The sequence below is a fragment of the Cyrtonyx montezumae genome, unplaced genomic scaffold (genome assembly GCF_038088225.1).
Source record: "Cyrtonyx montezumae isolate F1298 unplaced genomic scaffold, pur_monq_1.0 scaffold_8, whole genome shotgun sequence".
Taxonomy (NCBI): domain Eukaryota; kingdom Metazoa; phylum Chordata; class Aves; order Galliformes; family Odontophoridae; genus Cyrtonyx; species Cyrtonyx montezumae.
This window is the reverse complement of record NW_027072089.1, coordinates 101,745,780-101,770,802: the sequence shown is the minus strand read 5'-3', so window position 1 is coordinate 101,770,802 and position 25,023 is coordinate 101,745,780. Positions and strand designations below refer to the sequence as shown.

The 25,023-nt window shown below is 44.1% G+C and overlaps 2 protein-coding genes across 2 annotated transcripts; one reads left to right on the top strand and one right to left on the bottom strand.

The window, feature by feature from the left end:
- Positions 1–1,358: 1,358 nt before the first annotated feature.
- On the top strand, positions 1,359–19,897 carry LZTFL1 (leucine zipper transcription factor like 1). The gene is made up of 10 exons (XM_065753741.1): positions 1,359–1,411; positions 12,566–12,690; positions 13,042–13,236; positions 13,677–13,737; positions 14,349–14,417; positions 15,397–15,462; positions 15,588–15,665; positions 18,058–18,231; positions 18,730–18,833; positions 19,576–19,897. The coding sequence occupies exons 2-10, from the start codon at positions 12,614–12,616 to the stop codon at positions 19,592–19,594; spliced, it is 843 nt and encodes a 280-aa protein (XP_065609813.1). The 5' UTR covers positions 1,359–1,411; positions 12,566–12,613; the 3' UTR covers positions 19,595–19,897.
- Positions 3,052–6,243, bottom strand: CCR9 (C-C motif chemokine receptor 9). The gene is made up of 3 exons (XM_065751827.1): positions 6,218–6,243; positions 4,666–4,724; positions 3,052–4,343 (listed from the first exon to the last, which is right to left on the bottom strand). The coding sequence occupies exons 2-3, from the start codon at positions 4,681–4,683 to the stop codon at positions 3,180–3,182; spliced, it is 1,182 nt and encodes a 393-aa protein (XP_065607899.1). The 5' UTR covers positions 4,684–4,724; positions 6,218–6,243; the 3' UTR covers positions 3,052–3,179.
- Positions 19,898–25,023: the final 5,126 nt, after the last annotated feature.

Below are 25,023 nucleotides of genomic sequence, written 5' to 3'. Positions count from 1 at the left end.
AGTTGTCACGGTACCGGGTCAAACTGTCCTGCAAACCAGTGACATTTTTGACCAACCAGGTGGCTTCTGACAAATTCTTCTCCCAGTGCTTAAATGTCCCACCACCCATTGCTTTCAACATGGTTTTTAACAACCCATTGTACCTTTCAATTTTACCAGCAGCTGGTGCGTGATAGGGGATATGATAAATCCACTCGATGCCATGATCTTTGGCCCAAGTATTTACAAGAGAATTTTTGAAATGAGTCCCATTATCGGACTCAATTCTCTCTGGAGTGCCATGTCACCATAGGACTTGTCTCTCGAGCCCTAAGATGGTGTTTCAGGAGGTAGCATGGGGTACTGCATATGTTTCAAGCCACCCAGTAGTTGCCTCTACCATGGTGAGCACGTAACGCTTACCACTGCGAGATCGTGGCAAGGTGATATAATCAACCTGCCATGCCTCCCCGTATTTATACTTTTGCCATCGCCCTTCCTGCCAAAGAGGTTTCATCCTCTTGGCCTGTTTAATTGTCCCACAAACCAGTGACACTGTCGTCCACTTACAGTTGCTCCGCTCCCTGGAAGAGGTGTTCCTGCACCAAATCTACTTTCGGTTGAACAGGTATTCCTGCAGGAAGGGGCATTTCCTCCTCAGCTCTCATGTTGCTTCCTCTCCTCACACAGCAGGCCAGCTGCTGCAATGCTACCTGACAGCCAGACAGTCGCGGCCACCTCAGGGGCCGTTTGAGACGTGGAATTCATGACAATTCAGAGCTACTGGTGGCAGTCCCCTTTATGGCACGGCTCTGCATGGTCTGTGGAATGTAGGAATGAGGCAGTGGGCTCCTGGCCTGCCTGAGGCTCTCATTAACCTCTCGTCATTTGACCGAGACCTCATTTTCTGCAGACAGATGTTTTCTGTGGGTGGCTGAGGCAAAACCCAGCTGGCTGACTCACAGGAACAGGCCGGCTGTGCTGATCTGCTCTCTGATAGATGGCGTGCCTCGTCCCCAGCTTGGGGCCTCCGGACTGCAACGCTTAACAGGTGCCGAGGGGTGAAAAGATGAGGATGGGGCCACACGCCACAGTGCAGCAGGACACGCACACACCAGGGAGGCCCCTGAGGAGCAGCACCTCTGCACGGAGCCCCGCTGGGAGCACGCACTGCAGGCACTGCCTGACTCAGAGCGGGACGCCGTGACCGTGGGACAACCCCATGCCCCGACCCGATGAAAGTTCAGCGCGATGTCACCAGCCTCAGCAGTTTCACTCACTGGCCCTGCGTGAGAATTTCCCACCTTCAGCGCTCAGCTGTGTGCCGAAACAGGAGCATCCCTCATTGCCACACACTGCTCACAGACAACAGGCATGCGGTGGCTGAGGCTTGTGCGTCTGTTTTTTGGGAGGACAGCATTTCGGGAGCAGGGTAAGTCCTCTTGCTCGAATTGTCGCTATAGAGAACAGGGAGGGGTCATTTCCCAGGCTCTCCTTTCCACCCTTTTCCCTTCAAATGTAAGCTCGGAAGGGGAATTTTTAGGTCTGCTGTGTATATTTGAAGCTTGAGGAGGTTTTATGTGCCGCTCCCGTGTGACATATGGGGGAGGTAACCCGCTGCCTTCACTGCACAGACCTCCCAGCACAGGGCAGCTCTCCTGGGCCAGGCCCTGGGCAGGAGAGTGGATGTCCCCATGCCATTTGGGGACCTCACCCATTTGTGTGAACGGGCACTTCAAGAGTGTGCACCTGCTGTCAGGTTACTGGGAACTGCAAACATTAGGAGGCTGTCTGCTTCTCCTCAGACATGGGAAGAAACAAGTTGGGTGTATGGACGCAAAGCTGGAGCCGGGCTTGTAGGCAAAGACACCATCAGTCCATCCCCGTGGTGTATGGGACAGTGCTTTATTGAAGGGGATTTCAGCTTCTGCTCAATCTGAGCTCCACGCAAATCACAAACGCCAGCCTTACACATATAGGATAAATTGCATGTCTCTTTCAGCATTTATTTCTCTTAAGGGAAAAATGGAAAATAATAAAAAGCCCTCAAAAAATGTACATCAAAGTAGAACCCCATCTACCCAGGTTTACTGTGTTAGTTAGGAAAGCAGTGCCAAGCCTTGCAGAAAACTGGTTCGTACCAAGATGCTTTCATGATTTATAGTCATCTAACACCAAAGCAGGTTAAAGTTGCTTATTTACAAGAAAGCCTCCAGAGCACTAAAACAAGCAACGTAAGCTCAGGGGTGCCTGGGGTGGGAGTTGGGATTGCTGGGAGCCTTGTGGTGCCTCAGACCTCCCGTGCCCTTCTGGGGCCATTGTTGGCCCACCCAAGTTCCCAAGAACTGGTAAGCTTGCTGTAGCCCCCACCTACACACACCTCAGCCTCTGCCAGGTCCAGCAGGAGCTTCTCAATCAAAATGTTGCTAGCAACAGGTTTGAGACCTAATGACTCTCTGTTGCATCGGTTCTGGGCTCATCTCTGCAAAAGGCACCAGCTCGTAACCAATGGTTTGTTGCATCGTGGGTTTGGTGTTTGGCTGCTCAGGGACAGAAAGCTCAGAGCATCCAATGGCCTTGAATTCTTATTGAGAGTTCTGGCTTGTCAATGCAAAGAAACACAAATGGCAGCAATTACATTGCACCTACTCTCTCCCTACATCTAAGCTAAAATACAGGAGAAGGATTTAATTCTGTAGTGAGTGCAGAGTATTAGCTTTCCTTTGCCTGTCCCACAAAGCAGCACTGTGCCCATGTGTGCAGGGAGCAGCCTTCACATTCTGAAATGATGTCAATAATTGAGTTATCACGGAGCAGGTCTGCAGTGACGGCCCAGCTCCTCCTCACTGCTCCCCATGGATGGGAAGATGGCTCATCCTGCTGCTGCTGCTGTTGGGCTCATGGCTTTCCTGAGAGGCTTGCCATTTAGGGCCGTGTTTTGAGACATGGATTAGTCTAAGCTGCCTCAGAGGTAGCTCTTCTCCTCTGTCAGCTCAGCTCACAACACGCCTGGCTTCATTTTGCTGTATTTTGCTGAAGGTTTCGCTTCCCTTCGTGAGAGAGGGGCACATGTAGGCCCTCCAGTGTCCCTGCATAGTCCTGGACACAATCAAAGAGGCCAGCCCTCCTCCAAGGCAATCTTTGGGGTGCAGGAACGATGTCTGAAAGGACATGCTTGGTACCACTCAGGAGGCACTGGCTTACACAAGCACTTGGCCCGAGGCAGGCACAACAGAGGAGGTCAAATGGGTGCTGAGGGTGAGTGAGTTCCTCACCCGCCGCCGCCCCAGCATGGCAAAGGACCAATTGGAGCTGTGCTCCTGACTGTCACCCAAGGAGGAGCGCTGCTCCTGGCCCCCCAGCCAGTAGTGGCCAGTGCTCCGCACCATCCTGGCCAGAGCTATCCTGAAGCGCTGCCCGGCAAAGACGTAGAGGAAGGGGTTGAGGCAGCTGTGAAGGAAGGCGATGCTCTGGGTGACCTGCAGCCCAATGTCCAGCCTGTTGATGGCCTGGCAGCTGTACACAGCCCCGGTATACATGTTGATGGTCTTGATCAGCAAAACGATGTTGTATGGGAACTGAGAGAGGAGAAAGGCAGTGATGATCATGGTGATGATCTTTAACGACTTATGCTTTTGGCATCTTTTGGCTTGGAGGAGGGTGTGGATGATGAGGGTGTAGCAAACAACCATGACCAGAAGTGGGAGGAAGAAGCCTATGGTGACTTTCAGAGCCAGGACGGCAACTCTGAAGGTCGTGCCAATGTTGGGCGGGTACGTCATTTTGCACACCATCACAGCACCGATCTGCTTGCTCTGGCTGTACATGATCTCAGGGAGGCACAGGCTGACAGATGCCAGCCAGACAGCCAAGCATACGAGTTTGCTGTGCAGGATCCGCCTTTGCTTGGAAGATCTAGCTTTTGTTGCTTGAACAATGGTGATGTACCTGTCAAAACTGATGCATGTTAGAAACAAGATGCAGCCATAGAAGTTGATCTTATACATGCTATTGACGACTTTGCACATGAAATTTCTGAAGATCCATCCACTGGCGGCAGCCGTGGCCCAGAAAGGGAGGGTGAAAAGGAGGAGCAGATCTGCAACAGCCAAGTGCAGCAGGTAGCGGTCCATCATGCTCCTCCTGAAGCGGTATTTGCAGTAGATGAGAACGACCAAGGCATTTCCCACTGTGCCCACAAAGAAGATGAGCCAGAAAAACACAGGCAAGAAGGCTCGAGCAAACTGCCAGACCTCCCTCCTGTCACACACAAGCTCTGTGTCATTGGTGGGGTTCCCAAAGACAGACAGCCCTGTGCTGTCATTCCTGTAGTAATCCAAGCTGGTCTTGCCAGGGTGGGGGACCTGTGGTGGGACGCTGGGTAAATTCACATTGAGGTGGCCCAAGAAAGCATAAATTCATCAGATATAGCTTCAGATCCCCAGCATTTCCCATTTTAGCTGGGAAATGCCATCGGCAAAACAGAGTGAGTTTCAGATGGCTCGAAATGCGCCCACACCCAAGAGAAGATTCAAATACATAAAGAATCCAGACTCAGAAAGACATAGGAGAGAAAGCTTTGTATTGCTGCTACAGTGGGGCAGCACAACGGGCTCTTGGGAGTAGATATGTGATGGTGGGGGAAGGAAAAAATGAGATTACATAGTAACATTGGTGTGTACTCACTGTGCTTGCAAGTGCCATCTTCACCCAATTTTCCCTCTTCTTCAAGGAGATACTGCAATCTGGAGTAAAACAACCGATTTGAAATGGCTCTGAAATAGGACTGTGACTCGTTTCTTAGATTATTTTATTTTAATATAAACCTCAGTGGGACTCTCAGTAAGCTTTCTGAACTGAAGCTTTTTAACACTTTTAGATGTGTCCGTCGGGTAGATGAGCGAACCAAGCAGAAAACAATGTCTCTGAGATGTTTCCATTTTGCTAATAAATGGGCAGAAAAGATCCTTAATGCAGGATAAAACTACATTTAGGGTAAATTAGGGCTTCAGCTTCTCTCTGCCGCTGTGCTGATTACACCCTCTGACTTACTAGGGTCAGTGTGATTTCAATTTTAATAAGATGTACAGTCCCCAGTGCACACATCAAAAAAGAAAGCCATCTGAAAGCACCACAGCTTCATGAGAATCATTCACGTCTCTTACAAATTGTCTAGCAACTAGAAAAAGTACCTGTCTTCAGGGGTAGCTTGCAGTGCTGAACTATTTGCATCCCCCGCACTCTGCCTGCAGCATCTCCTGCGGGCTGCCCTGCTCCTTGCTGGGCCCTGCACAGCAGCTTGTGATGTGCCTGGACACTAGAAAGCCTGTTGTTTTTTTTTGCTGCAGATTGCTTTGTGCAGGAGCCAAGCTCCCATCACAAAAGGCAGATGAGCCAGATCACACGGCTATCGCTGAGCTCAGCCTTTCCCTGGGGGAACAGCTCACATTCAGGTGCTTTCCCTTGGGTTTCTCCCGTGCACCAGCCATGTACATGTGAATTTTGGTGGGGAGTGCCACATAAACTGGTGGAAAACGCTCTCATCCCTGTTGCACATGGCAAAGCCCCCATCCCAGTGTCCATTCCCTTCCCCACCTGGCTCCAGCCACATTGCAGCATGCAGGCTCACTCACATCACAGTAAATGCGGAGGCAGTGGGAAATGGAGCTGGGCTTGTGCTATCTGAGAAGCAAAGCATTGCAAAGTTAGCCTGAAGGCAGAAGAAGCAGCTAACCACAGCGGTGGCCTCACACTGGAGTTTTGCTTCTGTGCTTGCTAGAAATTATATTAATAGTAGCAATCATTTGGTTTTGGGCATAATGATCGTTCAGATGCTCCAGCCAGCACTTGACTTTCTCCCACAGAGGCCTCCTGCTTGCTGCAGGCTTGAGAATTCCTCAGCACATCCAGATTTCCTTGCAGAACTGGGAGATCTCACCAAATTCACCCATTATCAAATGGAAAGCTCTCAATGCTCACTGCGTATTGGTGAGCACAGGGAGCAAGATGCCATCCCCAGGCCTGGTTTCCAAAATGTTGCTCTAGCATCTGCTGCCAGAGCTGGTTGGTTGGGGTCACTGTGGGATCTCCTACTCATCCCCATCGCAGTGGAAAAGATTTGCAATGGGTAAGATTCATCCTAACTTGGCGAGATCAGAAGCTACTACAAAAGAGCCCGTTTGTAACACAGATTCCTGTCCACTGAGGAAAGCGAGTTGGCTGAAAGCGGGACACTCACCGTGTGGAGAGTGGGAGGTGTGTGGGGAGGTCAGCCGCACCGCTGCACGCCCTGCTCTGCGCAGCCACGCTGAGCCCTGGGCTTTGTAGGCTGTGCTGGGTGTGTGCTCCTGGACCCAGGCCCAATCAGACCTACGAGCGGCTGTTCTCTCTGTGGTTTGCATGGTTTAGGTGGCTCAAACACAGATGGGTTTTTGTTGTTTTTTTGTTTTGTTTTTTTTTCTTTATATATATATGTATATATACTTGTTGCTGGCTTTTCTGGTGAGCTCTTTCAGTAACAAAGGGGACACGACTCTTTATCATTATTTCCATCTGAGATGTACCACCAGCACAGGACAAAGCAGAGGCTGCTGCCAGCATGGTCGCATCCCATTCCACTCAGTCTGAGCTGGCCCATGTCCACAGGAGCTCAGTGATTTAGTGCCACTTGCTAGTGGCATCTGTGTGGCTCCAGGAGATGTGTCCGAATGCATCAGGGCAGCCTGGTGTGTAGGGGCACCTCGTGAAGCCAAGGAAGTGTAGGGCAGGACTGCAGGTAACCGTGGGATCCCTTTGCTGGTGGCACACCTCGTGCGAGAGTGCAGCACAAGTTCTGAAGAGGAAGGAAGGGATAAGTGGTGGATAAATGCATGAGCCTGCAGACTGTGTGTCTTCTTAGCAAGCTGGCATGCAAATCATGTTGAAGTTCCCTTCTCTATAGGCAGCCCAAACACCACGATGTTTGCTGAACTGCTGCACTGTGCTTAGTGGTGGCTGATGCTGGTTCCACTCATCCCCAGCAAAACTTCCACAATGCTATTCAGGTTCAGCTCCAACTACCAGACAGCAATTAAGAGAACAACAACAACTGGGACAGACTTCAGGCTGGACTCAGCTCTCATTGGTACCATCCCTCAGCACTGCCATCATTGCAGCCTCAGGGCCAAGCACGGCCATGGGGAAGGACCTGGTGCTGCTGATGCCTTATGCTCAACTGCAAAACCTGCCCCAATGTTCTTCCACCACTGGAAGGAGGAGGGAAAGGACAGGGATTTCCAACCAAACCAGATGCGCCTTGAAGACAGGCAGAGTGCTCAGCTGGTTTGTTGCTGGGAGATGAAACCCTTCAGAGAAGCAAACAGGACCAGGGAAAAAGTCTTAAATCTTAAATCTCGGAGATCAGAGTATGGGCTGTTGTTAATCCTGCTGATTATTTTTTTCTCCTGCCACGTCCCATTTGTTGTCATTGCAAAACTGACATTTCCATCCACAGTGGGAACTGGGGCACAATAGCTTGAACGTTACAAATCTTGCCACACTTCTGCCGAATTGTGGACCCTGTTCATACCCACACTTAGTGCTGACCACAGATAATTAACTTCAGAGTAAATCCTGAGATTTCCCTCCTGCTGATATCATTATGAAGTTGAGCATCTCTGCTTTCCTCGCAAACATATTGCTTTCACTCCTGCCAAAAGAACTTGAATTACAAAATTTTTGTTTGTTTAACAAAAGTGGGAAATGAAGACCACTAGCGCTTCTTACATCTTCTTTCTAAATTGAAGGTGTTTAATTCAAGACACAACCTGGTTGAGTGTTCATAACTCCCTCTTTATCCCACATACTAGTGACAGAGATGCGCTCAGCAATATGCATTGATCAGGTGCTGGAAAGATTTTGCAGAAATAGAACAAAATTTGAGGTTACACCCTCTTCTGAGGCTGACCTCAAAGTTTCATTTTTCACAGCAAAAACTGTGCTGTGCTTGCACTAAGTCTAAACTGAAATACACAAGCCCCTCTGGAAAAAAAGTACTGATTTCCTCCAGCACCCTGTTTGGTCTCCTTATGTGAGGCTGTGGCTGGAATGGCCTCGTGCTAAAGGAGGCATTGGCTCTTGGTGAGGTAGGTGTCCTCTGGCCAGCATTTGTGCCCTGTTCCTGGGGAGCTTCCCTTAGAATCATAGAATCACAAGGTTAGGAAGGACCAACAAGATTATCTAGTCCAACTGTCTACCTATTACCGTTACCACGTGTCTGCTGCTGGTCTCTGTCACGTGTACAGAGTAATTAAAACAACCAGACTTGTTTGTGAGTAAAATGTAAATTTTTATGCCTGCTTGGGGTTTTTTTGAGGGTGCATCCTGTTTTCACCACTTCCCCCACTAATCCAGTTGCAGGTAGAAGTACAGGCTGCCTTTCTACGACTCCAATCCCAGATACAACGTGGTGAGACTCTAGAAAACCAAAAACTAATCTGTCCTGTGAATGCGCTAAGTTGGCACTCGTGTAAGAAACAAGCAGGGCATCTCACAATCTCACTCTGGTGAACAGTGATAGAATTCAAGGGAACAGCATGAAGCCGTGATGAGGAGGGTCAGGTTGTATAACATGAAAATGTTTTTCACGAGAGTATGGTCAGGCTCTGGAACAGGCTCCTCAGGACAGCGGTCGTGGTCACGGTTCAAGAAGCATCTGGATTGCACTCTCAGTGCCATCACCAGAAAGCAACCTTTACCATGTCTAAAAAGTCTCTACCTTCTTTCTATTCACACTTAATGTAGAAACATGAGACTCCTTGGCTGAGAACTGAGTTCAAAAGCCACCTGATGAGTCACTTTGGTTGTCAACACTTTCTCAACACTTACTCAGAACTGCACTCCTCTGCCTCTGCCTAAACTTTTAACCATCGAGAAGCATTTCTTAGTAGTTTGGACCACTACAGTGTCAACAAAGAACAAGATAGCTTTCAACTGAAAAAAAAAAACAAACAGGCCAGGTCTCAGAGAAGTCCACATGTGAAGGCCAAGAAGAGCAAGTTTGAAGCTAGTTGCAGAGCTGATGAGCAATGCTGAGGGAGCAGCAATAGCTGGCTATGGCTGCAAGCTGACCAATGTTAGGCATACAGGTAAGGATGGAGAGGAAGGTGCAATCTTCCATTCCTCTTAACAAGACTTCTGGTAAACCCTGTGGAAGATATGATGGCAAAGAAAGCACAGACAAGCGAATTATGGGATTCCCATGGAAACACCCAGCCCTGACTCACTGACCTACCTCCCAGCACTGCTATGAAGGGGGGGTCTCAGTCAGTGCAGTGTTCAGGTGGATGGAGAACATCCCAGGCAACATTTTAGCTGGGAAATATTTCCAGGAGAAAAAGCATTGGGACTGTAGGTGAGAGCATACTCCAGCAAAGCAGGCACCACAGCTGCCAACACACCTTGCCATTGGATGCTATGGGCCATAGCACATCAGTGACTTAATGCAATTAGGGATCAGAATAAGCAGTATTATGAGGGTGATTCTTCACACTCACAGCTGTTTAAGATCTCATATCAAGGAGGAGGGCACATCAAAATACAGATTTGTGTTGATTTTTTTTTTCTTTCCCCTTCCCTAGAGAATTACTTTCACTGGGACAAAGTACAGGTCTCTGGCTTCCCTCGGTGCTACACTACTACATTCAGCCTTCATACAAGACTCAGGAAGGTGTAGTAGGTGAAGTGTACCTGAAGGGACTTTGTCCTAAATCTGATAGCCCTGTCACACTGTGAAATACCCACTTGCTGAGGGACCTCAGGCATCCCACAGTAATACTCAGACTGCATGACTCTGAAATTGGCAGGAGCTCATAGATTCCTCTGGGAAGTAAAAGAGCCAGATGCTCTAACCCACACCACCACAAATAATCCATTATCTCCCTATTTGTATTGTTACTTTTATGAGAGGTCATCACCCTTTTTATCCGCTGAAAAAAGCAATTGTGAACTTCCAGATAAAAGGAGAGAGCAATACTGAAAGTAATGTTACATCTGTGACTGCCCTGGCTGTAAGGCCAGCTCATTTTGCAATTCGTCACAGATTCAACTGCATCCTCCACCCGCTCATTAAGCCACAGTGTGGTTATGAGACACAAAGCTTGTGAAACTCCTTCTTTTGTAGAAGAGAGATGGGGAGAAGGGAGGAAGAACCCTATTTACGGATGAAGTGCCATTCTCCATACTCACATCACCCAGCAGACACCCAGCATATAAAATGAACATTTTGCTTGTCAACATTGAATCTTCCCAAGATGTTCTCCCCCAGCAGCACCTTTAAAGGTACCAACATGAGCTAAGGAAACAGGCCTTTGTGTCTTTTTTGACAAGGGAATCTCAAGCATTTTTTAAAATTCAGTATTCTTCCAACCACCACCTCTGCAAGGTCCTGGAACAGAGTAATTCCTATCTTATGGCGAGAAAACCAAAGCACAGCAATTCGTTCAAGTTGACCCATTAGACAACTGAGAGATCTAAATGTGAGTAGAAATTCCCCATTGTCTCGGGAATGTATTAACAGCATGAGGGACCATAAGCTCCCTGGGCATTACCCAGTGTAGTCCTGGACATGTAGTTCAGCTGTAGGCATCTTCATTCCTTGATAGCAAAACTAAAACAGATCAAAAGAGCAGGTGTGTCAGTGCACTAATGTATTCACCATTAAATTATTGTAATAACTAAAAAAAACAGATAAAACTGGTGCATTTAATAAGAACAAACATGACTTGGTAATAGGGATGTTATAAACAGATGCACTAGACTACACGATATCTAATTTTTACCAGCTTTACAAAAAGAATTGTAGAATTCACAATTTTTAAATCTCCTTAACAAAGGCTTTGAATAAAAGCCATGTTAATAAATGGTGACCTACAAATAAACCCCACTAAAAGTGATTTGCAAATTCTAGATATGAGTAAGGCTGATAATGTCAAGGTTGTTTGTTTTTTTGGAATGTTTCAAACTCTATTCCTGAGTGTTACTGTTACTGTTTATTTCATCGCTGTATCTTCCATCTGGTCTGTATGATAATCATCAACGTGATTTCTGTTTGCTGCTTTGGTTTTGTGTTTGCTTTATGAAAACCAAGTAAAACAAAACGTTTAGGAGTGTCCAGGTTTCAGTTTTAACAAGAACTAACCATCATGCATGCACCTGCCCAACACAACATCACAAATTTCCTTGACAGTTTTGGGTTCTTTCGTATGAGAGCTATTAATCCATATTTAAGAGTTACTGATCATGTGGCAATAATTCACTGTGGCTTCCACAAAAAGAAACTCCAACATATCATTAAATCTCAGCCTTTCTCACACCAGAGCAGTATGAGATTGCTAGGTGGAGAATCAGAAGTACTAGATTTGAGCAGGATTACTTCAGAAACATTGAATCATAGAATAAGTAAGGTTGGACAAGGTTGGATAAGGACCACCAACCCACCCTCTCCATTCCCACTGACACGTCCCTCAGTGCTACATCCACACGGTTCTTGAACACCTCCAGGGACGGTGACTGCACCACCTCCCTGTGCAGCCTGTGCCACTGCCTCACTGCTCTTTCAGTAAGGAAATTCTTCCTAATACCCAACCTGAACCTCCCCTGATGCAACTTGAGGCTATTCACTCTCATCCTATTGCTGCTACCTGGGAGAAGAGGCCGACTCCCCACCTAATGACTGGACATCAACTGGATTCAACTCCATTCACCATCACTCCCAGTGCCCAGCCAACCAACTGGTTTTTTACCCAGAGAAGAGTACACCAAATTGGATGAAATTTGCAGCATGTCATGCAGTAACACAATGCAAAAATCTCGGTGCCAAACGGGGCTCTTAAAACTGGTTTTGCAGTTAGAAAGCTCACAAATTCTCAATCTTTTTTATTATAACGTTGCCTCTATTCTGCACGCCTCTGCCCAAATGCTGTGATTTCTATCTCCAGGATGCTTAGACAAGCAGGTGATGTGGCTTAGAGCACAGCAAGCCAGGAGAGAGGTGGAAGACATGAAAGAGTTGCTTTGGTGCCTGGAAAAATCTATAATTCGTGGGCAGGAGAAAAACTGGGTGATGGCTCAATGTTACAGTGACAGGTCAAGCTGCTGGCAAGAGGTCAACCTTCCTCCTAGCTACAGCCTCCCGCGGCCTGATGGCCTTGTTTTCCTTAGCCATACGCTGCTGGAGAGATGAAAAGGAACAGCAAAAAAATCCATCAGTGATTATTGGCGGGTCGCCTGGGATGAGCGGGGAACAACGCGCATGCGCGCAAAGAGACGCAAGAGGGGGGCGAAGACGGCGCCAAGGGGACGGACGGCGCACGTGACGTGCAGCAGCCAATAGGAGCGCAGCGAGGGCGCTCGCGAGGCTTCGGTCTCCATGGCAACGGGCGGCGCGTAGTCCCGCCCCCAGCGCCTTCTCGGCCGCCGTGTCGTCATGGTGAGTGCCGGGCTGCGGCGGGACTCGGGGCTCGCTTTGTTGGAGGCAGATGGCGGTGCTTACCGCTCCGTTGCACTGCTATCACTGCGTATCTCCTTATGCTCGCATCCTTATCCGCAGGCAGAGCTGGGCCTTAACGAGCACCACCAGCACGAAGCCATCAGCTACATGCGCTTTGCTCGATTCAAGCGTGGCCTCTGTCTCAAAACAGTGGATTCCTGCTTCCAGGACCTGAAGGACAGCAGGTACCGGGCTGGGGGTGCCGCGGTACGGAGCCGACCCTGCTGGAAACAGCTGCAGGTTGAAAGGCTTTGTGAGATGGCTTTTCTTAGCTTACAGTAGGATGCCCTTACTGATGACAGAAGGCACCATAACTTTTCCAAATGTCAAAAATCTAACGTTTTTAAAACTTAGTTGTATGAATTCTTAGAAATCAACACTAGTTAACCAGGAGTGTATAAACAGGAGGGGAGCAACTATTGACATATATATTTATGTTGCATTATATACCAGCTATATCTCATGAAGTCAGGTCGCATAACAGTGCAGAATCGTTACCCTTGTCAGAGGTGCCTCACCTTGACTTCTCTGTTCAGGCTTGTTGAGGAGACCTTCACGGTTGATGAGGTGACAGACATGCTGGATGGGCTGCAGACCATTGTACACAGCGAAGTGGAGTCCGAGCTCATAAATACAGCGTACACCAATGTTTTACTCCTGCGCCAGCTCTTTTCACAGGCTGAGAAATGGTACCTTAAGTTACAGACAGACATCTCTGAATTGGAGAATCGGTAATGTGCATTAGGCTGTATCGAATGTCTTCCAATAATAGAAATAACTTCCAAATGTTGATTATTTGCATTCTTTTCCTAGCCATAGAAACCAATTTTTGTCCTCTTGTATCAGTGGCAGATTAGTTTCAAGACTTCAAGTTGGTGAGATGCATGACACTTTCATATTTGTCGGGTAGATGCTTTTATTGGTAATGTTAATCAGTTAACAGCAGGAGGTAGGATTTAGTTTATAAGTATTGGTTGTCCAAATCTTACAGTTCTAGTGCATTTTCCGTACCATTGGATGACATTCTCTCTTGCACTTATTTTACCTGCTTGGGACTTACGTACTTCTCACAAGGATCTTATGTGCAACAAAAAGCATTAGCCTGGTAAAATGTGTTTCATAGCTCAGATCATTTATTAAATAAATGCCTTCCTGTACTTTTGTTTTCAAGAGAACTGTTGGAACAGGTTGCTGAGTTTGAAAAGTCGGAGTTTACGTCTTCAAACAAGAAGGTAGACTTTCATTTTAAAATATAATAATATGGGGTCATGACAGGGGCTTGAAACAGTTCTGTAGTACTGTTTCTTCACACTTAAAAGAGTGAAAAAAGATGTTCAAAGTAATCTTTAGAAGTCTTCAAATAGCAGCATTTTACAGCTCAGCACCAAGGCTCACACCAAGTTGTCTCAGCTGTTTCTAACCCTGATCCCAAAGTCAGCCAGCCCAGGGATGTGCTGGAGCATCTGCTCCTGGGTTCCTTTCCCCTGGAGATTGGGGTAAAACTGAGACAGGAGAGTGTCCTAGGCTTTGTCCCAGCCTAGTGGACCCTAACCCTGCAGTACAGGTGTGACTCTAGCTTAGCTTGTATGATTAGCAATGCATTTTATTTGTTTTGTAGCATAAATGTATATTCAATTAATACAAATTATATTTGAATACTTAAAACAGTAATTAAAATTATTTTGACCTCAAAATAGTTTTTTTTACTTACAATCAACAAAAATCTTTTTTCTCTCATCTGAACTCTTCTGTCCTTTGGTAGTGACAGCATCAGTAGCCTTTCGTAAATTCAAGTTCGCAATCCCTTTCTAATTTAATAGTTTAAACTTTATTATTTCTTTAGCCCAGTGCAGATCTCATTAAACCAAAACTGGCTCCCATAAATGAAGGAGGGTCAGAGCTGCTAAACAAGGTAAGGCTTTGTCTCTTGATGCATTTGTAGCTGATGACTTTTCTGTGTATTTGACTGAACTGTAAAGCTGTATGGTAGTATTTCTGTGATGTGCCTGTCACTGTTTTAGATGTCAATGTAATACACCACAGAGTGCAAAGTAAAGTGCTGCTAAATTAACTTTGTAAAGCATCTTATATTTACTGTGTAATGGTGGCCTCTCATGTGTATTACTGTATTGAACTTCCTTTTGCAAAGATGTTTTAGGCTCTGTAATTATTTGTATTTCCATTTAATTAATGAAATAACTAGAAATCAGTCCATAGTTTTATGTTTTAAAAGGTTGACATTCCAGCAAGGAAATAAAATGTGAGTCTGGCTGAAACAGTTATGTTATCAGACATTACCTATGTAAATAAAACCTATCATATGCTATCTTTTGTTGTTGTTAGCAGTTTAAATTCCTCCAAAGGCAACAGGTGCTTAAAGAATTCAGAATGTACTAATTTTGAAAATGTCTGCTTTGCCACTTGTTAAAGAGTTTTGGAACAGTAAAGTATGTTCAGTATTTAAAGCTCTCCGTTGTTTTTATTGAGTATTGAACTCACTCAGTTCAACTCAACATTTTTTAAAATGCTATATTTCTTATAACGCTTTTAATATGTGGGGAGTCAAGAAACTTGGTGAGAAAATGTGTTTCCTGCCTTCTGACCATTACCAGAATGATCTGTCAAGTGTCTGGATGTCTAAATCAAGTTGTTTTCACCTTGTAAGATAATTAAAACATTCCTCTGACACATATCTTGCTTATAGCTTGGCATAGTTACTTTGCAAGGTAGGCTTTAGGAGGAAATCCGTAGTCCTTATCAGCAAAGCCATTTTTGTAAGCATTTACAAGTGCTTCCTAAGCAATGAAACACATTGTTGTAGGGGAGATGTTTGCAAAATTCAGAATAGCACAAGACTGTTTACAAACTCTTTCTTTTTTATTTATCCATAGGCAGTTGCTTGTCTCCAAGAAGAAAATGAAAAATTGAAGACCCGACTTAAGACAATAGAAACACAGGTACATCTCCTATAAGCTTGGATGCTTAATGATGTTTTTCAAAACTAAATAAAGTCCATGGCTATTAGTTTCATGTTTTCCTTTAAGATACATATACGAGGTGTTACGCTGTCCATGTGTTGCAGGCCACAGCTGCACTAGATGAAAAATCCAAACTAGAGAAGTCACTGAAGGATTTGCAGATGATCCAGGGAGATCAAAAGGTAAATATTAACAAGGGTTTGCACCCCAGTCACTGCTGTTATACACTATTGCCCGTGCATTAAACAGTTGGTCTGCATGGTGTGTTCCTTTTCTGGCAGATACAAAACTTCAGATTAGTACTGTTGTGTTCCTGCTAACATTATCTTACTCCTGCTGCTCTGTCAGTCAGCAGATAATGCAGCTGGTTTATCTTATGACATACATTTTGTGTCAGATAGACCACAGTACATTCTTATCAGGAGTATTATTCCAGGTACGGTCAGAGAATAGTAATCCAGAGTTCATATTCTTAAGAGCAATGCCTTTGTTAACAGATACAAATGTATTTTTGTGTTCCTTCCCACTTCATCTGTTTTTTATGGCAGCAATAAAACACTAATTCTTTCAGCCATTTATTAATATCAACATAGACTTCCTTCATCTCAGTTCAGGCTTTATAAACCCAAGTGCATCTGTAAGATGTGTCCTGCTCCTACATTCCTGAATATTAACTGAAGTTTTGCTTCAGAATGGCAGTGAGCGTGGGTCAGGTGACAAAGGTTTGATGGACTTTTTGCTACTTGAAATTGTTCACCTTTTCTGTGAATGTTGATTCAGACATGGTGATTTTTTTTTTTTTTGCTGCAGAAAAGAGCCTAAAAGCAAAGCTGACACATAAATCTCTTCATGGCACATCAGTTTTTTTTTTCTGTACCCTTATTTTGATTTGTTGTTTCTTAAAGCTAAAACATTTTGGTGCAGACTTTTAACTGAATTAGAACACTTCAATGAAACTTTTCAAATTCCAGCTGTATTTACAGACTCGATGTGAAGTTCAGTATCAAAAAACATTTCCACTTTGATTTTCTTATTCTAATCTTCCTTTCTTTTTGTTTTGCTTACTAACTGGTTTATGGTATGTACTTGTTTTTCTTAGTACTTTTTACTTATCTCTAAGAACTTTCAAAATCTGTATTGAGTACTGTTAATAGGGAACATGATTTATCAGTAGGGGCAGATATTTTCTTTGTCTGTTTTCTTACCTTGCACTGTTAAAGGTTTGCTATTAAAGGATGTTATTAAATCCTGGACAATGGTGCTTGTAGTTTTAAAAGATTGGAAGCAAATCTCTTCCTACTTTTCTGGTTAAATATGAATTTGCCTGAATGTCAGGGCAGCCAAGCCCCTGTGGCTTCCATGTTCAAATTTACTCTCTTCTAATCTGTCACTTTCTTCTCCAGCTCTCCCTCTGTCTGTTACTGTGCATGTGTATGTGGTGGAGACTAGCTAGTAAACAGAGTGCTAATATATACAACATAATTTAATGAATGTATTTGTTATTTGGAGAAAATGCTATGTTTTTTCTGGTTTCTTCTCCTATCTTTCTAAGATGGGTGACAGTAAAATCATATGAACCCAGATGCACGTTAAGCAGTAGTTCTCAAATTCTGTAGACAAACAAATGACTGCCAAATCACAGCTTGTTTTAGTTCAGCAGACTTTTTTTCTGGTTCAGTGAAGTCCCATAGGCCAGGTGTGAACCACACTAGAGGAGCAATGATTCTCGTGGATCAGTTTAGCACGAGGTCTTAGAATTTTTGCATGGGCATCTTCTTTCTGTGTTACAGTTCAGAATAGATGGGGATCATTTTTCTGACCTGAAACAAAGCATGATGCTTTTCAGCAATGCAGGCTTGGTCTTAGTCTCAAAAATCACTTTTTCCTGTGTAGGTACCATTATCAGCTGGCTTCCTACACTTAACACAGACAAAGGAGCAGAACTTCCTTAGTTCTAGATTTCTGTTCCTTTTAAGGTGCTGGCAGTTGAGCCCATCCTAAATCATTATATTTTTGAGAGTATGGAGTTCAGCTTTTGTGCCTGAGTGTTTTTTAAAATGGAATCCATGGAACAGTTGCATTAATATAATATTTTGTTACCCAGGGCCAAATGCCAGAAGAGTTTGGGTTGTTTCATCTCAAAAGGAAATGGGAAAGCTACTTCACAAGCAGCTGTGGAGATTCCTCTTGAACAGTGCACTATTATTACCTCATGACATGGTCCTTAAGACTTTCATCCTTCCCTTCTTGTGATATGCTTTATCACATGATTTCACCTCACATTTAAAGGAGGGAAACACAAGATCTCCGCTGGGCAGAGGAGCCATTTCAGCTGTCTTTAAAATGCATTTGTTAACAAGTTTTTAAGTCAAAAGTGATCCAGTGCTTTAACCAACTGTGTTAGAGTTAACTTACTTTGTTAAATGACTTCCTCAGCTGAAGCACTTTTAGTTTGGGCTTTTTGGGAACGGAGCAAATGTAACTTGTGAAAATGAAGGCGTACCCATTTATGTGGAATTTTGCATCTGATATTTTAAATATTCTTTTTCTTTTGAAATATTTCTTCTTTTGAAGACTGACGTAAACAAGGATATCGTTGAACTGGAAAATCAAGTGGCAGCTTTGAAATGCCAGTTTGAGAAGACACTGAATGATTCTACTGCAAACCAGAAATTCCTGGAAGAGAATTTGGTGACGACAAAACACGACTTGCTTAAGGTTCAGGATCAGCTGTCCACAGCTGAGAAGGTTGGCATTTATTGTAATGTAAAGATGAGCTCCTTACTCACTTTTTACCTGATTAGTAAGTTAACAAGAACACACAAGAATTTATTAGGTCGCGTTTATTACTTCATTTTTAGTTAGTACATTTTCATGAGTTATTACACGTTTTTCTTACTTCATTGGAAAGATGTTTTGCATAGAGTAGCAAAATCAGAGTGAACATCATGATTATAATAAAATGAACGTTTAAAAATTGCCTGTATGTCTACATAGAAGTATTTGAATGAGAACAGTGTTCCCAGTCTTCGGAAGATTTGTCACCTGATTTCTATAGAAATGGAGACTTGTGTTTGTCCTTCCCACTGATGTCCCTTGAATCTGCTAGCTGGTTTCAGCTAAATTTGCATAAGGAATGGAACCACTGTTTTGAAACTTGAGGAGGAAAAGGTTTAGGTGGTTTTTTTTTAATGTATTAGCCAGGTTTTTATGATGTGTGACTGATATGTTGGTATTATGCTATAGGAATTAGAGAAGAAATTTCAGCAAACAGCTGCCTACCGCAACATGAAGGAAATTCTTACCAAGAAGAATGAGCAGATAAAGGATCTACGTAGAAGGCTTTCCAAGTAAGTGTTGTTCAGCCTGTCCAAACAAGGTCCATACTCTGCTCCTGTGTGTGCTTTTATATTTATAAAACTCTCACTAAAGACAGACTACAAATTTGCCCCAGTAGGCTGTTCCCTGATTTTAGACGAGCCAATCCTTTATAGGTAGGTGCTAGATGAATGGGATTGAGTTGTGCCCACATGATATTAGTGAGTGTGGTAGTTAAGCCTCAACAACTCCACAGAAGTACAGAAGGAAGATGTACCAGCTACTCTGATATTGCCTTATTTCTTCCACGTCTCTTTATGGGAATGATGAATGGCACAGTGTGTGAGCTAGGTTAGGCTCCTGTTGGATAAATAAGGAAATGCACCGGCCTTCTATCAGGTTGGGAACTGTCCTCCTGAGGACAGCAAATGGGCATTGGCAACATGGATGCCTTAGATGTGTTCTGTAGGAGGACAGAGGTGGAACTTTGAAATGTCTGTTTAAGCTTCTGTTTGCATTCTGGGATTCATGAGTAGATTCTTGTTCGTGCTTTCAATCTACTCTTTAGCAAACTGGCCAGTCTTAAAAGCCAAAAAGTAGTATGGAAAGTATAGACTACAATACTGTGTTGTCTGTGCCCTTAGGTGTATGCTGAATCTTGACTGCACCACTAGTGGGAGTAATTCATTGCTTGGGTTTCATATTTTCTTTAGAGACAAAACGTCTCTAGGCTATTTTCTACTGTTTTGATTTTATTATTTTTCTCATCCTCAGGTATGAGCCGGAAGACTGATCTATCAAAAGCTGCCACGGAAAGAAAATGGACAGCGATGTTATTTTTTATCAAATTTGGATTAAAATAGTTTACTGTTTGCTTTTAGCATTTAAAATAACTTCCTATTAGTACGGAAAGGATGCTGAAATTTCTACCTTGCTTCCTTATAAACCCGTGGTTTATAACTGTTTGTTTCTGTAGTCACGTTTTAAATTAATCATAAACATTCCTTGAGAAAAAGCAGCATCCTATTGAAGATCTGAGACAATTCTTTACAAATAAAGTTTATTTTTGTTAAGAAAAGGAAAAAAAAAATAATAAGTGTTAGGTTTCTAGTGATGTGTCTGAGGTGAAAACGAGCAGTTACATTAGTACAGTTCATGTAGCCATGAAGTGGCATTATCTGTGAGAACTGCATTGGTAGCAGTAAAAAGTAGGAGGGAAAAGGAAAGAAACATGCTGATTCTGTGGCATTCACTCACACAGGATATCTGATCCCTCTGCAGAACGTGACCAATAGCATTTTGCTAGAGGGTGTGCGTTAGGTAGAGAGAGAAATATGCTTTGTAGGAGAAGCAATGGACTCTTTCAGGGAAAAAAAAAGACACTAGTTGGAGCTATGATCTCTTGAGGTCCCTTCCAACCCCTGTGATTCTGTGATTCTATGCTTTTTCACTTGAATTGATTTGAAACAAATTTGAACATCAGAATACAGATTCTGATTTTTCCAATGGTTTTGATGTTATAGTGACAATCTGAAAAAGCGTGAGGAAGTGGCTTGTGAAGCAGCTTTCTTAAGAAATAAGTTATTGTAGGTGTTCCCACCTCCTTTCTTTTTGTAACCTCTCTGGAAAACAGTTTACCCCTCTCAAGTCTTCAGAGAAGACCTTGAATTTACCTGGCAGCATCATTGTACTCATTCATTTTTCTCTGCTCATATGTATGTTGTATGTTACTCCAAATAAAACCATTATGTTTTAAACATCTAACCCTTAAGGTGTTTGTGGGTTTTGCTGTTGTTGTTGTTTTTTAATAGGACTGCTTTAAAAAATATTTTTAAATTCTCTTAAATATTGGTAGAAAATAGTGGCAGATCAGTAATAAAAACCTTGCTAGAAATGCAGAGATTGAAATGATGGGTTCATGCCAAAAGCTGCACCCCATCCAACAGCTACAAGAAAAGCTCACCAGTGGTAGGGCTGGGAAGAAGTCTTTGGGTTAGAGATTAACTGATGTTTACAGTGCTTGTCCCAGGAGCTGAAATGGATCGTTTTCCTCACTCCTCCTCAGTGGGCAGAGCTGTTAAAATTGCTCTTGTAGTCATGTCACAGTCAAATCTGTCAGGCGAGTTCTTCTCTTGCCCTTTTTCCCCCCACTGGTGGGTGGGATGGACACCAGTGTCTGCAGCATATTACTACTGTAATGTGATTGCAGGGCTTGGTGAGATGACGTAGCCACACACAAGGTCAGTTAAATTCAGGAAGGTATTAATTTGTACAGTCACTAAACCATTGTTTTCTTAATAGAGAGCTTCCTGCTTTGACAAAGTAATCGCTCTGAGGAAGCACACAAACGTGACTGCGTGTGTGGATGAATACTGTATTTTCCTTTGTAATGAAACTCATTCTAACAATCAGTTAAAACTGCTAAAATGATAGGGAAAGGCTGCTGGTTTTTTTCTGGTAAATCCTCTGCTGTTGACTTTGCTAGAATGCTGAATATCTGATAAGCTTTCTTTATCTGCTTAAAAAACATTTCAGCAGGAAAGTATGTTCTCCACTTCAGTAGACACAAAAGTCTCAATACAATTAGTTGGCCATGGGCTGTCATGTTATCTCCTCAAATCAGTAAGGCAAATGTTGCAGGGAACTGTGCAGTCCAGAATTGAAGCACTGGCTTTGATAGCTTATCTTGCAGATTGCCAGTTTAGTAACCACGAGATTAGTGTGATTGCTGTCATCTGTGTTGCTCAGTTGCTAAGGGAAGGGTCTCATCTACAGCTCCTGATAAAAACGTATTATCTGTCTGTCTTCCAAAGGCCTGAGCATTACACAACAGCAATTCCCTTTTTGCTGAGATAGGCACAGTATTCTGAACATCTGACATTTCTAAAACTTCACTTCTTTTTCTATAGTGTAATTTGCAACGCTGCTTTCACCGGCCTTTGTTCTTGGAAGTTCATTATACTGCTCAAGCACACATCGCCTGTTTCCTCCACTCCAGCTGTTAATTCCCTCATTATGCCCGAAGGGAATGTTTAAAAAGAAAATTTCTCCATGACCAGCTGATTTGCAGGGATCAACTCTCTTTCATTATCAGTTGGGGTTTTTTTGTCATAATTCTTTGGTTGGTTAGTTTGGTTTGCTGGGGTTTTTTTTGTGCGTGTGTTTCCTTGTAAACTGAAGCGTATTTTCTACAGGAACAAAATCTATGCAGCTCAGTTTTGCTGGTATTGACTGTGACAGCCAACAAGCAACCCTGTGCTGTAACCATGACGTGAGCACAGCAGTTGGTTGTTAATAGATGAGCCAGCAGTGCTGCATGCTACCTTCCTAATGAGACAGTGTATTACCCAATGTTCTTTAACTGCTCATAAAGTACTCCTTAATCTGTTTCTCTCTTCTGGATAATATACTTTTTTTTTTTGTTTTGTATATATGTTACAAAATGAATATTAATATATAACGCTTAAACTGCAACTGCTTCTCTTTCATTAGACTGACTGATGTCAGAACAGCTGCAACTTGTACATTTCCAACATAGCTTGCTTTTGGGAAATGCAACACAGGCATAGTGATGAACAGGAGGAATAATTGCAATCCTGCAACCCTAATCAGTGCATAGAGGAATAACTGAAATCTCCAATTACACAAGGGACAATCAGCCAGCAGTTGTGGAGGCCTACAGGTTCTCAAAGGTCTAGAAATCCAGCACAATGCTTTCTCTCTCCTGAAGCTTAGAGTAGTGACTGTGAACGGTATATCCAAACAGAAAGACACTAGAGCATGTGCTAGCACACACTGGAGCTGCTGCTAGCTTAGCTGTGTATGTACTTGATAGCACTGCTATCGAGGAAAGGCCATACAATCATAGAATAGCTTGGGTTGGAAGGGACCCAAAGGATCATCCAGTTCCAACCCCGCTGCTACAGGCAGGCCACCAATCTTCAGCTCTGGTACTAGACCAGGTCCAGTGTTTCCTCATGATAGTCAGCTAAAATGCCAGCAGGCAGCGTAGTGCCACTCACAAGGGAGTACCTCCAGGAAGGGCAGGTGCTGAACACCTGACATGGCCCTCTCCCACATCTTGCTGACAAAGGAAAGCCCACCACAAGAAGTGTTTTTTATTCTATGGGACATTGCCTTAAATGTTGAGTATACTTCAATAAAATGCAGGCCAGCAGGTAGCAGAATTATCTAGGAACGGTCTATGTCAGACTTCTTTGGCTGCTACTTTTTACTCCTTCCTTTATTTCCATCTCTTTCAGCAATAGAGAGAAATAAAGCTGCTCTCCCACCCTAGAATTGTGGTTTCCAACCTATCACTGGGGATACCAGACTCCCTTTTGCTCTGTATTTTAAGGTGCTGGGAGAGGTACTACATTTCTGTACTGGCATTAAGAAATGCAAGCCCAGGATTTTCAGCTGGCACCTTCATCAAGTAAGGCTAATTTTACTTTATGAGAAATGGGCTTCTCTTCTCTGTTTCTCGGCATCTGATTTGGTTTACATGGGGCAGTTCTCATATTGTCCCGTTAGACCCTGTCCTGCCCTGGAGATGAACCCCATCCTTTCTCACTTCACCCCCAGACTCTAAACTCTCGAATTTGTTAGATACAGGGGATATTGTTAATTGTTCTATTAACAAACATGAGCAATTAAACAATCCAAAATTCTTGCCTATTATTAGAGGCTTACCTCTGTCCCTCCAGATAAAGCAAGAGTCCTCACCCAACCCAAAGAAAGGAAACACAAAGAAGATAAGACTTTGATTACATAAGAAATAGCATCTTGGTTATCTGAGGTGCATGTGGAAAGTCCTGTAGCAAGATATTGAGCTCTGTTTATGATACTGGTATTCAGGAGAGAGGCAATGATACATTTCATTGCATCTGAACTTTCTGATCTGGCCTCATCTGTGCCAAGGACACCACACCTCTTTGCCTGCACAGCCTCCCATATAAACTAGTTTGAAATGTAATGGGGAGGAGGGACAGAGGCAAAGAAATATTTAACTTGATTGTCACCATCAGTAGCAGTAATCTATTCACACAGAAGCATCCCAAGTGCTAGCGATGTGCTGTTTTTAAGGCTCTCCTTCCTGTGAGTTAGTTATTAAGTGCTCTAAGTTATTTATAAGCATCATTTGTAATAAACCCCACAGGCAGAGAGGGACATTTTGTTTTTAATCACTTGCAGTAGTGTTCACGGGGCGAGATGGTTAACTGTATCTGGAGTTTCTCAGTGTGTCCTTCAGTTCAGGGCCTTTCAGCCCTATATTTGCCTCAGATTTTTCCTTTTCTCAGAATTTGGAGTTATCTGTGCGATGCATTTCCAGGGCAAGCCAGAACCTTGCAATTCTGCAGGCAAGGCAAGAACAGTAAGGATGTTGCATGAAAAGCAGGAACTCCCTCAACCTGTGCTGTGGAAAGGCCTGGCAAATCCTGACACTAACCCAGTGATCGCCTCCACTTCCAGCAGCGCTGAAAGACACCACGGAAACTGATTTCACTTCTGTGGGACGCATAAATCTCTTGTAGTCAACTTTTGTGGTTGGCCAAGGGTGTTATTTGTAAAAAGGACCTGAAAGGGGCCCAGTCCCGCCCTGAAAGAAGACACATTTAGACATTTGAGGAAGGAAGCTGAGTCTTTGGACTTGTTCAGCCCCTTTTTATTGCTGGAGACGCTGTTGGTTGCCTCCTTTGCTGAAGTGCTTGGGCTCAAAGTGTACCTTGGCAGGGGCCCAAGCACACAGGGTTCACCTCCAGGCCTGGCACCTCAGCATGCCTTTGGGCAGCCCAGGGGCCTCCTCAGGCCTTCTGCCTCCACAGTGGGCCACATTTTCCCAGTGGCCTTTCTTTGCTTAAAGAAGTATTTTAAAATAGCAGCTACTCGGAAGCACCGGAGAGTTTGGGCAATTAAGGGAGAAAAGCCTGGGCTGTGGCTCAATCAAGTGTTGGACTCAAGGTTGGGGACCTGCCTGGGTGACAAGGACAGTTCTGGGGCTGCTGAGGAACCTCAGGACCTGCTGAGGATAATGGAAACTTCCAATAACAGCCAGCTCCGACAGCCACTACAACCAGCCCTCATGGTGCAACATCTTTCCCGTATCATCAGATCCAGACACACAGACAAAACCCCCAGAGAAGGCAGCCATGTGGGGAAGCTTTTTTCACTGTCCCAAACCAAGCTTCAGCCCCACCGCTGCTCCCTTCTAGCGTCAAGTCA